This window comes from Cervus elaphus, chromosome 6 (genome assembly GCF_910594005.1).
Source record: "Cervus elaphus chromosome 6, mCerEla1.1, whole genome shotgun sequence".
NCBI classification, from domain to species: Eukaryota; Metazoa; Chordata; class Mammalia; order Artiodactyla; family Cervidae; genus Cervus; species Cervus elaphus.
In genome coordinates, this window is record NC_057820.1 from 17,083,949 (window position 1) to 17,100,502 (window position 16,554).

The following is a 16,554-nucleotide window of genomic DNA, read 5'->3' on the forward strand; positions in this document are numbered from 1 at the left end:
ATCACATATGGGCATGTGAAAACTAGTGAAAAGTATAATCAACAATAGACTCTTATGAGTATATACATGTGTATATATATTTTTTTGGCTGCAGTTATCTTTCTTTTCATATACCTTTTTGTTACATTTAATACATGTGGGAAGAGGTACATATATTACAAATATTAATAAAAATTTGGTATTCAGCAATGTCTCTGGGCATTTTTTTTGTTGGGAGGGGGGAATGCCTGTACTTAATAGAGTTTATAAATATTTTGTTGTTCACTGAATTCTTAATCTTTCTTTCCCTGATATTTGTCAGCTATGAATTAGAAATTCTTGTATTTGAGTAAAATTTTGCACTGAAGGAAATAGGAAAAGGCAGACCTAGCTTTCTTAGACGAAATATGATACTTCAAATACTTTTTCTATAGAATAGTTTCCCCCAGATAGTGAAATACTCGTTTTATTTTATTTTATATATTTTAAAAATATTTAGATGAAAAAATATAGCACAGAGAAAGAAAGTTAACTTTTTCTGCCACCGCACTGAGATTAGAAGAAGAAAGGTTTTTGGAGGGCAGAAACCACAGCTTCATTCCCCAAGTAGCAGGCCTTTAATGCCATAAATGGTTGTGCAATGTGTAGTTTGCAAACCATAGGTAAGGATTAGGTTTTCATTCCAGAGTTTAAGAAGTGTTGAGTCATGCTTTAGAAGATTTTTGGCTACTAGACATAATTAATAATTCTGAATTAAGAAGACTGTATTATTATAATGTCACCTTCTACTTGTATAGAAGTTGGAAAAAATTGAAAATACTTTTAAAGACATGTTTTTATTTTCTTGTCTCCCTGAAAGTGTCCTTTTTAGAGAAGAAAATTACATTTCACCTATGGCAAACTAAGAATTAACATTCTAAAACTGGAATGTTGACCTTAAAAGTTACTGTTGATTTATTCCATTTCAGGATAGGGCAAAACAGTACCCCCTCAAAAAAAAAAAAAACAAAAAACAACAAACCACCATGGTGAAGTGAAGATGGTAAACAGGTAACTTAAAAAAAAAAAAAAGCTGATAAAAGTAGAGGTGGTTAACTGTCTTACCATAACACACTTGTAAATTATAGGTGTCTTTTTTAATGTTGCCTAACTTAGAGCTCTCCTCATTGTGGCTTTAATGATAGCCCTCAACACTGACCCTGAACTTGCAGAGTTTTAAATAATCAGATCTAGTCCTTTTCTAGCCCCTGCTTTTCCTCCAATCATTCATTCATTTATGTACACATTTTCTTTGTTCTTTAGATCTTAGTGAAACTCTGCAGTTTTGTTTCTCCGGCCGAGGAGCTGGCTCAGAAAGACGACCTCCAGCTTTTATTCAGTGCAATAACCTCTTGGTGCCCTCCCTATAACCTGCCTTGGAGGAAGAGTGCCGGAGAAGTCCTTATGACCATATCCCGTCACGGTCTCAGTGTCAACGTGGTGAAGTATATTCACGGTGACTGTCTCGTAACGTATTCATTCTAGATGCTCTGAATTTCCTCTGCCTTTCTCTCCTCGTATGATGACAAATATGTTTTTCTTGTTCAATTCTCCAAAGATTCTATTTTAAATGAAGAACTATATTTTCCAGGAGAAAAAAATTATTTGTGAAGCTTTTCAAATGTAAAAAAATTCTTATGTTCCCAATAATGGATATCCAGGAGAGTTAAAATAACCTTACCTTTAAGTAAATGATAAGTCGTAATAATAATACAAATTCCACCTCATTGCCTCTTCTTCCTTCCTCTTTTGTGGAATGAAAAGAGATTTTTTGAGATGCTATAGTTCAAACTCTTTCTGAAGATATTTCATAAGTAGACAGATAATCTGTCCAATGAGGTATGAATAAAATTAAGTAGATTCTTTATCAGCACTGAAAAGAAATTATTTTTTTAGCTTATTTATATAAATATGTGTCAACTGTCCCTTAAAATTAGTCAATAGGAGAAATAGGAGACAATTGTAGCATCTTAGATGTTTCTTACCTCTGTTCCTGTGTTAAATCTTCTTAGTTATTGTTATGTGACCCTGGATTTCTTAATATAAATTAATATTTTTAAAGATAAGAGAGCAAAAGTCTTCTTTGAAATGCCTCCAGTCCCAGAAGTCATGGGATGTAACTATGTTTTAAACTAGTACATATATAGTACAGACAAAAATTTGAAAATTTTATTTCCTGAAGTATTTCTGTATCTTAATAGTCTAGATGCACTCTAATTTGAACTTTTAACTAAATAGATTTTTCTTCTTAAACTTAGAAGAGAGTTTTTAAATTTTTCTCCATTTTTTGTTATATTAATATAAAGGTCAAAAATATCATTTGGCAGCAGGCAGTCGTCTTTTTTAATAATAAAACTTCTAAATATGATGTAAAAACTATTATAAATGTCAATTGATTTTCTTTCCTTTTTTTTTTTCCCCCTCAACTGATTTTCAACACTTTCTGTATTACTCTTTGTTTACTACTTAGAGGTAGAGCTTCCCCAGTCAGTTTGAATCTTATATTTGCTTTCAGAATGTGTATCATTTATCTTACCATATTTTATAAATGTACTAAAATTTAACATTTCATTAAATACCAGTTAAGAATGAAGTTTTCTTAAGCAGTTGACATAAGTTATATATACACACACACACATATATTTATTCAGTTCTTTATTTTCTTTGTTTTTACAGAAAAAGAATGTTTATCTACGTGTGTTCAGAATATGCAGCAGTCAGATGACCTTTCTCCCCTAGAAATTGTTGAGATGTTTGCTGGGCTTTCTTGTTTCCTCAAAGATTCCAGTGATGTTTCCCAAACTCTTCTGGATGATTTTCGGATATGGCAAGGATATAATTTCCTTTGTGATCTCTTGCTTAGGTAAAACCCCACAATATAAGAATGTATTTTAATAGTCTACTCAGTCTTCTCATCAAAGGAAGCAAAGTAGTTTGGGGTTATAGGGAAAAAGAAATCAGCCAATCACTAACGTAAGGTATACTTTATACTCTTAGCTTTAATCACTTCTTTTTACTCCTGTTCTGTCAAGAGAGTACAAAGAGTGAATTTAGAGTTAAATTGGAAAATGTAGGTTGCACACATGGAGTCAGTGGTTAGATGTGAAGAAGAAATCTGCTCTTCCTTAGCAGCTGAGGGAGAAGAGTTTGGATGAACTAATTAACATCTTCCTGAAGTGTAAACTCTTTGTGCTTAATTATATTTTTGATTTTCCTTAATGGTAATATCAATGCTATCAAGCTATTAATATAGTTAGTAGCAAGAATAATTTTGCAGAATGAATGAGATGCTGAAAATGTATATATAAAACATAGTAGTCAGTCTAAAAGTGTTTTACTAGCCTTGTTTTTCATTCCAGATGTTGCTTACATATACTGGAAAAACAACTGGTTACAAGTTTATTAGGAAGAAGATACTCACGTTAGTCGTTCCCAGGCCATTAATTAGTTTTAAGTTGTTTGATTTACTGTAAACCACCACTGTTTTGTAAACTTTTAAGTTCTAACACCAGTGTGACCTAGTTGCTGTTACTTAATAGTAGGCAACCCCCAAGAATATAATTTTGCACATATAGCCTAATTTACAAATGAAGACATGTGAAAGTTTATGAAATAACTATTTGACATTACTAATTGATGCTGTCCTTTGAGAATTCAAGAGTCTTAAAAATGTTGGTAACTTGTTGCAATAATTTCACATATGTTTATTGATCCTAAAGATACAATTCTAAATGCAGACAAAGTTTTATGTATATTAGTGCTCCTGAACTCTGATAGCTACTAGCTGTCCCAATATCCACATCTATGGTTGATTCTCCATGGCCATTAAAAAACATATCTATGGTGAGTTTATACTAACATGGAGAAGCATGTACATAACACTAATGAATGAAAAAACAGGTTACAGCATTCTGTGTATAGTATAAAAATATTTATTATTAAAACAAAACTTTTCACATTAAGAAAAGACAAGTTTAAAGGAATTAAGTTTGTTTTAAAAAATTTAGACTCTCAGAACTTTATTTAAATGTACTCTAGTGCCAGTATTTGAGTTAGTTAATGAAATGCAGATAAAGTCTTAGAAATCTTCCCCTAGAATTCACTTTTTAAAATTGTTAATGGAGAAAATGTCTTAGGAAAGAAATGGTTAATAAGATTTTTGATTGTAAACAGTGAAACTTATAACCTTAGAGCCTTAGGGAACTTAAGAGATATTTAATCTAATCCTTTTATATTAAGAAACTTTCTACCAAAGATTGGTGATTTGCATAAAATAATACCCTTAATGGCAAAATCAACATTTATCAGATGTTCTGACTATTGGCATAATTTCTTTCAAATACACCATCATATCTCATACTTAAATTTGCAGCTTTATAAAAATATTGTGTGTTTATATAGGAAAAAATATATGAAGAAACTTCTTGTAGTGGTCTGTACATTTATTTATTGCATATAAAATTGAAATTTTCTTTCTGTATTAAATTTTAAAATACAACACAAGAGAAAACATATTTGCTAAATCATACTTTTCCTAGATTGGAACAAGCAAAAGAGGCAGAATCCAAAGATGCCTTGAAAGATCTGGTTAATCTGATAACTTCCCTAACAACATATGGTGTCAGTGAACTAAAACCAGCTGGTATTACCACAGGGGCACCCTTTTTATTGCCTGGATTTGCAGTACCTCAGCCTGCAGGCAAAGGTGAGTCTCCCCCCAACCCCCGTTCTGAGCAACTCAAAGAAATAAGGAAAGAATGAATGTATCCAACTGATTGCTCTTTATTTGTGTTATTTATATAAAGGTAATATGCTATTTTCCATTAAGGTTGGTGCTTTCTATGGTATAATTTCTTGAACGACAGTCTTCAGCAGATAAAATACTTGAAAATAATATGAAAATATCATAAAAACAATGAAATTTATATTTTAGTATTTCATTTTAATATTCAAACAGTTTAATAATTCAGACATGCCTCTGCTGAATGTTGGCACCTCACACATTTCCGCTTTATGTGCATGGGACTCGAGTCACTCTCTGCCTGTCTGTGTAAGGTGTATATAGAAGGCACAGGTGCAAACACTGGCATTTTACTGAGCGAACCTAAGTGCAGAGAAGTTACATTACATACTCTGAGGTCAGAGAATGCATTTTATAATTCAGGTTTCCTAGCTTTGGCTTTTCTCACCTAATAATCTACTAAGAAAACTTATTGTATATTAATAACATTTAATTATGTAAGAGTGCAAGTTTTATAGTTTATGTAATTTTTTAAATGCATACTAACCATTCTGAAAGAAGGTGAACCCACAGGCTTCTAATAGTTCTTTTCACGTTATTGTTACATACTAAATATTCAATGCTGTGATGATATTTGCATGTAAAATTTAGCCAGAAAATATCATCATATCTGGTTATTTCAATTTCACAGCACATTATCTATGTATTTTATAATGTAAAACCCAGTAATTATAAATTCTTAAGCCTATGAGAATAAATAGATATACTAGAATATATTAAATTTAATTTACTGGAGAAAATTATATTGAAAAGTCATGACTTAAATTGAAGTTGTTGTACTAACTTCCATAAGAAGTGCCCTCAGTTTATAGATTATACAAAACTTTTAAAATAAAATCTAGGAGTATTTTACAGAGCTGTTCAATATTTTATTTAATATTAAGGAACAATATTAAATTAACACTTCTAATTTATAGACTCCAGCTTAAATATTCCACAGTTAACTCTTTCTATGCGTTCATCTAAATATAGCTCAGTAATATAATTTTTATTTTAGGTTTCATTATTTTATTTGGTTAACCAATCTGATTGTGACACTGAGATAATATTTAGTTACACAGTAGTATAATTTTGTAATGAGAGAATTAATGCAGCTAGATTAACCGTCCTCATATTTCTGCCTGATTTTGTCTCATCTATAACAGGGATAATACACGTATAACCTAGCACCTCTAGGGATTATTTTGAGAATTCAGCGACATGTGTCTATGAAAACAAGGTTAACTAGAAGTGACATTGCCCTAAGAGTCAAAACTCAGGTTACCCATAAATGGCATAACCTTTCTAAATATCAGCTTCTTCAGAAACATTGATGTAATACTCTATAAAATGAATAGATCAAGCTAGATCATTTTGAGTTTCATTTATGACTCAAAATTATCTTTCTCATGGCTTGTTTATGTGGAGTTATTATGTAGACTGAAGGAGATACCAATGGTTTTATCCCACATAAAGAGATTATGAAATATGGGGGTTTTTTTTGCCAGCAGTATTGAGGTATAATTTGCATATATTAAAACGTATCCATTTTAAGTGTTGGGTTTGAGTTTAGGTAAATATTTGTGGTTGTGCAGTCCCCACCATAATCATGATATGGAACATTCCATCCATCTAAATCTGATGCTGGGAAAGATTGAAGGCAGGAGGAGAAGGGGACGACAGAGGATGAGATGGCTGGATGGCATCACTGACTCAATGGACATGAGTTTGAGTGAGCTCCGGGAGTTGGTGATGGACAGGGAGGTCTGGCGTGCTACAGTCCATGGGGTCGCAAAGAGTCAGACACGACTAACTGAACTGACTGAACTGATCCATCGAAAAGTTTCCTTGTTCCATTTTATATTCAGTCCCCTCTCATCACCCCCTTACCCTGGTAACCACTGACGTGCTTTGGTTTTGCTATTTCTAGAATTCCGTAAACTAGACTCCTAAATTATGTAGTTTTGTGTATCTGGCTTTAGTATTTCTCCATGTTATTGGATGTATCTGAAGCTCTTTTTTAATACTGGATAGTTCATTGTTTAAATATCCTGCAGTTGTTTATCCATTCACCAGTTGATGGTGTTTATTTAACTATCATGAATAAAGTACTAGGAACATTCATATAAAACAAGTCTTTTTGTTGACATACATTTTCATTTCTTTGGGGTGGTTATGAAGCAGTGGAATTGCTGATTCATATGGTAAATGTATGTTTAACTTTATGAGAAACTGCCAAACTATTTTCTAGTGTGGCTGTCCCATTTTGCATTCACATCAGCTATGTAATGAGAATTTGTTTTATAGTCTCAAAAACAGTTGGTGTTGTTAGGCTGAATTTTAGATATTTGAGTGTGTAGTAGTATATATTTTTTTTAATTTACTTTTTTCTAAATTATTTCAAGCTTTTTTCATATCCTGTTTGTGTCTCTACTTTGGTTCAGATCTCTGTGTCCAGTTTGATAGCTTTGTTGGTTTTATTGGAATTTTTAGAGTTCTTTAGATATTCTGGATGAGTCCTAAGTATGTTCTTTTAGTCTTGACATGCCTTTTTTTCCCTTGGTGTAGTATCTTTGAAGACCAAAAGTTTTAAATTTGATGAAGTCCAATTTAGCACTTTTGAAATATTTTATGGGTCTCGCCTCATATTTAAGAAATCTTACTTAACCCACATTCACAATTATCTTCACCTGGTTTCTTCTAGGAGTTTCACATTTTTAACTCTTATGTTAAAGTCTATGATACATTTTAAGTTAATTTTTGCATATGGCTGGAAGTAAGGTTTATTTGTTTTCCCAGTACAGATATGCACATGTGCTAGGACTCTCTGTCGAAAAGATTGTATAACTATATATCTGGAAGTCTTCTCAATTCTGCTCCATTAATGTGTCTGTCCTGAAGCCAATGCTGCTTCAGTCTTGATTGCCATATCTTTAAAGTCTTGAAATAGAATCATTTAAGTTGTCCAAGTTTGTTCTTCCTTTTCAAAATTATTTTGGCTATTCTATGTTCTCTGAACTTCCACATAAATTTAGTAATCTTCATGTCAATTATTGAAAACAGAAAAAGCCTGCTGAGATATTGATTGGGAAGTACATTGAACCTGTAGATCGATACGGGGAGAATTGGCATCTTAACAACATTGAGTCATCCAATTCATGAGCATACAGCTTTCCACTTATTTGGGTCCTGGTGTTTTCTCTCAGCAATGTTTTATAAGTGTCCATTGTATAGAACTTTCCTTCTTGTTGTTAAGTTTATTCCTAAATATTTTTTTTGATAACGTGAATGAAACTGTTCCTGTTACTTCATTTTGGATTGAGTGTTGTTAGTTTATAGAGGAGATAATGGACTTTTCACAGGGATGGAAATAAGGAAATATGGTTGTGACAACGCTGTGTTCTTTACAAATTTTAACTCTTTGGTTTGGACTATTTGTAAGTTGGATCTGTGTATATTTTGATATAGTCGATACTGTTTATCTTACTTTGTGTCAATTATTTCTTCAGGCTACTTTGGGGCATGTTTTCTTCAACTTCACTGGTTTCCCTTTCATTATTTATGAAAAGATAATTCCTGTTACTAAGGACTTTTTACATTGGACATTTTTACAAAGACATACATACATTTTTACAAGAACGTTTACATTTACATTTTACTTTTTACATTATTAATTACAGTGATAATTACATTTAAAAGAGAAAACATGAATATATCTACCTTATGTTGCTCTACACATGGATACAATTTAGCTACCTTATTTTTATTGCTGGTTTTAGATCAAGTGAAATAATATAGAAATATAAAATTTTAAAGGAAAAAAGTAAACTGAGTTATTAGTGAAGTTGGTAAACATATCTGTTTGTGTAAAAGCTTGAAAATGATTCCTATTTCTATCTTATATAGTAGAAGCTTTATAAACCTTTTTATCCTCACCATCAGATAGATTTTTTTTCTAAAGAAGGAAATTAAAGAAAAATGGAGTAGTCCTGTTTAGTAACCACTCCGTGGTGGTTTTTTACCTTAACTATGCTAGTAACGTCTTGGCAAGGTTGTACTGTGTAATTCAGAGCTCTCTATAGCTTCCACATTTGTTCCCGAAACACAGAGTGCTTTAAATATATGTTTTAATAGAGAATATGTCTGTTCATAAAAAAAAGACCATACCTATCTTTTTCAGAACTCTTCTGTGACTTCACCATTACAAATGTTTTCTTATAACACATCAATTCTCATGACATATTAGGCAATATAAAAGGATAATGTATTTTTCCTTTTCTTCATTTTTGTTCACGCTAGTAACCAAAGTGCCCTGCATTGTTCATCATGGGTTTACTTTGAAGGGCTTTTTACCTGTGCTGTTTCTATCCTGGATGCAAATGTGGCCAGGGCTGATGCTCAGTTGGCGTGCATGAATAGAACCCTGAGGATTGTTTACAGCCAGGTGCCGTTCTGATTGGTCACTCACATGTATAATTTGTTCAATGTATAATTTGTTCATTATTTTCTCTCTTATACTTCCTAAACGTTTATTAGTTTCCTTCCTCTGGTAACAGCCCTTTTGCCACCACCTTAGTTGATGCTGTAGAGATCACTCACCTGGATTACCATAGGTCTTTTTTTGTTTGTTAATAATTCACTTCTTCGGCTGCACTGGTCTTATTTGCATCATGTGGACCTTCATTAAGGCACGTAGACTCTCCCGTTGTGGAGCCCACAGGCTCAGAAGTTGTGAAGCTCAGTCTTAGTTGCTCCGTAGTATGTGGGACCCTAGTTCCACAACCAGGGATTGAACCCATCTCCCCTGCACTGGAAGGTGGATTCTTAACCACTGGACCACCAGGGAGATCCCTTATAAGTGTCTTTTTTTTTTCTTTCAAATTTTATTTATTTACTTATTTTTTAATTGAAGGATAATTGCTTTACAGCATGCATTTGGTTTCTACCAAACATCAACATGAATCAGCCATAACTGGGCCTCGGTCACAACCTAGAGGGGTGGGATGGGGAAGGAGGTGGGAGAGTTGTTCATATAGGTGTCTTTTTAACTGCTGACCTTTCTGTTCATTTCTGTTCCTCAGCTCTATCCTCTCAGTGTTGTGTGGAATCTTAACTCCCGTGACCTGGAATCTGAAAAACAATATTCAGTGTGTTTACTAAATGAGTGTTTACATTTCTTCATTTTTATTTCATTTTGCATTTTGCTTATGCTTGTACCATTTAGGCTCTTTTTTCAAACATAACTTTTCCATTTTACATTAGATTCTGAATATAGGCAAACTCTATTCTTTCTTGTATATACACTTATTCTTCTAAACCTTAGAATAATTCATTTCTTTTGTTTCTGCTTGTATAGGCTTGAGAGTAATGAGATGGTGATTGTCATCTTTCATAATGATTTCCTTACTTTACCCTTATTTTAGTTATTTGTGCGCTAAATAGATTTTAATCAGTTAATGCAAATTTTGAAACTTATACAGGATACATCTGTTTAGCTAAAATACTAGAGCACAGATGTGTCAATATTTAAGGGATTTTCCTATCTTATATAGAGCAGCCTTTTTAATCATCCTTTAGATCTAAGTATTCTCCCTTCCCCAAATTAAATATTATAGTAATTTAATGGCTATGATAGTCCTAAATAACTACTCCTGATATCATCAGCATTTAAAATAAACTTCAAATCTGTATGCCACTAGTTTTGGAATTATAATTAAGTCATTCCTTTAGATAATTTTTCCAGATAGAAAGCCATATTAATAGATTGTTTAGTTTCATTGTATATGTGCTGCGTGCTTAGTTGCTAAGTTGGGTCCAATTCTTTGCGACCCATGGACTGTAGCCCTCCAGGCTCCTCTGTCCATGGAATTCTCCAGGCAAGAATGCTACAGTGGGTAACCATTCCCTTCTGCAGGGGATCTTCTGACCCAGAGATCAAACCTGGGTCTCCTGTGTTGCAGGCAGACTCTTTATATTCTGAACCACCAGGGAAGCCCATTGAGGTTGGTTATCTTTTGTCAGTGAAATCACTTAAAATTAGGTTTTAAAAAAAAGCAAACATAATGAAAATGAAACTTGAAAAGATCCGGTTTTTTCACATTACATCAAGTTCATCTCCTTTAAACTCTTTTCTTAAAGGTGAGAATTGATATTGACACATAGCCAAAAGATGGAAAATATTGACTAGAGGTATTCTTTGACCTTATTTGTCACATGTAGTCAGATTTTAGCATTTGTATGTTCATCATTCTGTCTAAGCTTGGGTTTTAACTACCTGCAGGTAATAAAAAGTTAGCGATATTCTTAATAAGAACAAGCATAAAATTAATAAGGAACTGGAAATAAAGATTTGGCATTTGCCACACGTGGAATAAGTTTACATGTTGTAAACAAACAGAAAGTTAAAAATCATATATAGACTGAAGAGACTTTTTAATCTTTGCCTTTTCAGATAATGTCCAAGCCACAGTGTCTGAGCAGTCTTTCTAACCCATTTTATTGTTTTTCCTAGTTCTGTGTTCATCCTCTTTCAAAAATCCAGCTTATTCTGTAAGGCACTGTGTTACACGCTTGCAGATGCTCTCTATATATATATTCCTAATGGTTGTGAACCTGAGGACAATTTTTGTAGGCAAAGGCTTGTTTTCATTTGCCTTACATACTTCTGTGTTAATTTGTTTATAAGTATTTTCAGTGATTTGCCTTATAAGAGCTATTGTATACACATTTTTTTTTCCAGTTGGTGTGTTTGAAAATCAGGTATTTATAAATGTAGCTAGTAGCTGGCCATAAATTGCTTTAACAAATGTATATGTATATGTACTTGTGGCTTGAAACAAAGTAAATTTCCAAATTAAAATTTATCAAAGTTGTAGTGTTGTAATTAAAAATGGAAAAACTAAAAATGGAAAGCTGGAACTCAAGAGTATTTTTCTCCCTCCTGTTTCCTGCTGCCATCCTTGCTTTTCTCTTCAGCCTATAAGTCTTTTCAGATTGAGAGGTTACTGTCCTTATAGTCAAGGACAGTGTTACAGATAGTAAAAAGCAACACTCCTGCACATTTCCAAACTCTGAAGCCTAGACCTATATAATTTGCTTCATTCTTTTGGAAACTGTCTGATGTTTCAGTGTATACTCTTCTGGAATCAGAATATTGATAATACTGTATTAAAAGCTTAATCAGTATTACTCACTTTTAATTAAATGACTGAACCTGATGAAGAAAAAGACCTTTTGTGAAAACAGGAAGTGTTCTTAGTGAATAGGTGACAAATGTTACAGTTCATTATCTGCTTAAATAGATTACTTTGCCATGATGAAAATATCACATAACACCTACTTTTGTGTTCTGGTTTTCTACTTTAGGTCACAGTGTGAGAAATGTCCAGGCCTTTGCAGTTCTTCAGAATGCATTTTTAAAAGCAAAAACCAACTTCCTCGCCCACATCATTCTCGATGCCATCACAAATATCTACATGGCCGACAACGCCAACTATTTCATCCTCGAATCGCAGCACACACTGTCACAGTTTGCAGAAAAAATTTCTAAACTCCCAGAAGTGCAAAACAAGTACTTCGAGATGCTGGAGTTTGTTGTTTTTAGCTTAAATTATATCCCTTGTAAAGAACTTATTAGTGTTAGCATCCTCTTAAAGTCTAGCTCTTCTTACCACTGTAGCATTATCGCGATGAAAACACTTCTTAAGTTTACACGACATGACTACATATTTAAAGATGTGTTCAGGGAGGTGGGCCTTTTGGAGGTCATGGTAAACCTTTTGCACAAATATGCTGCCCTCTTGAAGGATCCAACTCAGGCACTCAATGAACAAGGTAAAGCGTTTTCCCTACTTTTAATTTTATTTGGCAGAGGAGTTTGGGCAGGGTGTTTTGTTCATGTTTTGTCTTTCATTTGGTTATGGATTTGAATTACTTGATAATGTGCATAATTGTGACATCCTTGTGACTATTTCCCACAAGTTAAAACTTGTTCACTCAACCTCTGGTAGGGAATTGGGGAAAGGCAGGCGAGGAGACAGAAATATGTCATGGTGGAAGAGAGTGTAAGGTAAAACTGAGGAAACCATTTATGATCCACATAATTAGTGTCTTCTACTTTGTTAGGGAATAACAAAAAGCTTCTAGAAACAATTGGGATGTTTAGGTGCCTCAAAATGTTTATTAATTATAGAGAGCACTTTAGTTTGATATATCTTTTTAGTGATATTTATGCACATATATATTACTACCTTAAATTTGATGTTCCTTGTCCTTTCTGATAAATCTGATAAAAGCATAGTAGTGTCTGGCACTTAGTATTAAATGTGTTGAATGAATTAAATTGAACAGACAGTACTACTTACAAACGTTTTTTTCATCTTTGGTGCATTAAAACCTAGCATTCTTCTTTGTTGACACTTCTTTGATTAGGAAAGCGTCTGTGAAAAGGATACATTTTACTTTGTCATTTTCCCTTTTAATATTTTTTAGATAACTGTAGCTTTCTAGCCATACCAAAATAAAATCTATAAACATTGACTTTACTTTTGGTAGCTGGTAGTTTAGACATATGTATCATTTTTTTAAAGGTTATATTGAGTCAGCCCAAAAGTTCTTTTGAGTTTTAACATCTTGTGAAAGAAACCAAATGAACTTTCTGTCCAGCCCAATACTGTGTCATTTGTATTAGTGGTAAAATTAATAGTAATAAAATCTTAATTTGTTTTAAAAATCCTAAATCCAGAAAGAAATAAGCTGACTAGTTTTGTGATTCGGACCTTTGATTCTTTTTCCTAGGGGACTCAAGAAATAATAGTTCATTTGAAGACCAAAAACACCTGGCTTTGTTAGTCATGGAGACTTTGACAGTGCTTCTTCAAGGCTCAAACACAAACGCAGGTAATTAGAGAAGCTTCTTCTAGCAAGCGCACTGGTAAGAAAGTACCTATGGTTATGTCTTCTCTAATGATTCTTACTTCTGAGATGCTCTTGTCACTTAGAGAAAATTCTATTGATTCAGTGATGGTACTATCCTATCTCTAGACGTGCAATACTTTTGACCTTCCTAAGTTTATGAATGATACAATATATACTGTTGTTATTACTTCAAAATGTATTCTTATAGTTTTATTGTTTTTTATAATATGCCTTGTGTTTGAAATATTCTTTTTCTATTTGTTTACTTATATAGTGCAGACTCTTTGTCTGATAGCTTTGCTTATTTAAATATTTTCCTGAAACATGTGCTTCGCATTGTGATTTTCTTAATTATTCAGTAATTCAAATCAGAGTATTATAATGTTACAACCTTAGGGAAATACTGAAAAGAATAAAACTTGCCTCTCCCAGGGAAAAAATGGATTTAGTAAATCTTTTGCTTTATCTTAGGGCTTCCCTGGTAGCTCAGACGGTAAAGCGTCTGCCTGCAATGCTGGAGACCTGGGTTCGATCCCTTGGTCGGGAAGATGCCCTGGAGAAGGAAATGGCAACCCACTCCAGTACTCTTGCCTGGAAAATCCCATGGACGGAGGAGCCTGGTAGGCTACAGTCCACTGGGTTGCAAAGAGTCAGACACGACTGAGCGACTGCACTGAGCTGAAACGAACAATCCAAATGTATTTATAAAATATCACTCCTGCTTTTAAACAAATAAAGCTGAAACAGTTTAGTATGAGCTCTTATATTAGTGACATATACGAGGTACTCTAAAAGCATAAAGGATAGAATGCTATTACTTTGGAGGAAACACTAACTGATGGTTTGGATCACTTAGTCCATGTGTTTTTTTTATACTTGAAGATGTTGTTTGATATAAGAACAGTATCATCCATGGCCAAAAGCACAGGCTATAGAACAGGGCTATATAGACATAATTCTGCTGGCTGTATCACTGACCTGACACCTTACTCAGCTTCTGCATGTCTCATTTACTTATCTGTGAGCAGGTAAGAGATGAGGAGATTAAATAAGTCAATCTACATAAAACCTTTGGAATAGTACAGCAACCAATGCTTTCTATTATAGAGTTTATCTTTTTTTTTTTAATGAATGGGGGCTCAGCCCCCTTTATTTATCTCTCTTAAAATTTTTATTGGAGTACAGTTGATTTACAATGTTATGAGTTTGTCGTTTTTGTGTCCTCTACCAACTAAAACATTTGATTCCTTACAATTTTTTCTCACTGTAAGAATAACTTATTCCCTTTTTTCTTGCTACTGTTTTGGAAGCCTTGTTTTCAGTTTAAATCTCATTTATTTGCAGTATTGTTCATCTAAAAGCCTTTTACTAAACTGATTTCAAGTATTGCTTGGTAAAGCCTCTGCATAAAAGTACTGGTCATTTTGGTAACCACCTACGAAATTTCTGAATGGTTGAGATTTGGAGATATTGGGCATGTGGAACATATCAGGGCATTCTTGCATAAAGGAAACCTAGAGAAAATTTGTATATACCTTTGCTGACATCCCACAGTTTTGTATTGTAATTGTAAATTTAAAAGGAGATTTTGTATTTTACTTTAAAAGGTAAAATCGCTGGGTAGGTTTTATGTGCCTTCTTTTAAGTTACTCTTTCTACAAATGGATCAGATTTGAGTTCATCTGACTTAGAATATTTTAAGTTAACCTGTGTTGTTGTTTGGTCTCCCTCCTCCAAGGAATTTTTCGAGAATTTGGAGGCGCAAGATGTGCGCATAATATAGTGAGGTACCCACAGTGTCGGCAGCATGCCCTGATGATGATCCAGCAGTTGGTGCTCTCTCCCAATGGGGACGATGACATGGGCACGCTCCTAGGACTGATGCACTCGGCCCCACCCACAGAGCTGCAGCTCAAGACCGACATCCTCAGAGTAAGTTTGAGAACTGTGTTCTTAACAATTTTCACTACTAAAATTGGTGGCAATTGTTAAATGACTGAGAACTATTGTGAACTATACTTGTGATTTTTCTTCAAGTCTAAAATTATGTCAAAATATGACAAAGGAGGAGGCAAGACTATATAATGGGTCAAAGATAGTCTCGTCATTAAGTGCTGCTGGGAAAAGTGGGCAGCTACATGTAAAAGAATGAAATTAGAACACTTTCTAACACCAAACACAAAGATAAAATTCAAAATGGTTTAAAGACCTAAATATAAGACCAGAAACTATAAAACTCTTAGAGGAAAACATAGGCAGAACGCTCAGTGACATAAATTACAGCAATATATTCTATGACCCACCTCCCAGAGTAATGGAAATAAAAACAAACAAGTGGGACCTAATTAACTTAAAAGCTTTTGCACAGCAAAGAAAACTATAAACAAAGTGAAAAGATAAACTTCAGAATGGGAGAAAATAATAGCAAATGAAGCAACTGACAAAGGATTAATTTCCAAAATATACAAGCAGCTCTTACAACTCAATATCAGAAAAACAAACCATCCAATTTTAAACAGTGGGCTGGAGACCTAAGCAGACATTTCTCCAAAGAAGACATACAGATGGGTAATAAACACATGGAAAGATGCTTAATATCACTCATTATTAGAGAAATGCAAATCAAAATTACAGTGAGATATCACCTCACACGGGTGAGAATGAAAGTGAAAGTGAAGTCACTCAGTTGTGTCCAATCTTTGTGACCCCATGGACTGTAGCCTACCAGGCTCCTCCATCCATGGGATTTTCCAGGCAAGAATACTGGCCATCATCAAAAAATCTACAAACAAGAAATGATGAAGGAGGTGTGGAGAAAAAGAAATCCTCTTGTGCTCTTG

The 16,554-nt window shown here is 33.6% G+C and overlaps 1 protein-coding gene across 6 annotated transcripts in view; it reads left to right on the forward strand.

Annotated features, from left to right (window-relative positions):
• The window catches only part of WDFY3 (WD repeat and FYVE domain containing 3), a 282,380-nt gene that overhangs the window by 126,160 nt on the left and 139,666 nt on the right, over positions 1–16,554 (forward strand). For all 6 annotated transcript variants that reach the window (XM_043906285.1, XM_043906283.1, XM_043906282.1 and 3 more), the window contains 6 exons: positions 1,282–1,474; positions 2,695–2,881; positions 4,557–4,723; positions 12,164–12,631; positions 13,595–13,696; positions 15,453–15,646. In XM_043906285.1, coding sequence (XP_043762220.1) covers positions 1,282–1,474; positions 2,695–2,881; positions 4,557–4,723; positions 12,164–12,631; positions 13,595–13,696; positions 15,453–15,646 — 1,311 coding nt within the window. The remainder of the gene's footprint in view (positions 1–1,281; positions 1,475–2,694; positions 2,882–4,556; positions 4,724–12,163; positions 12,632–13,594; positions 13,697–15,452; positions 15,647–16,554) is intronic.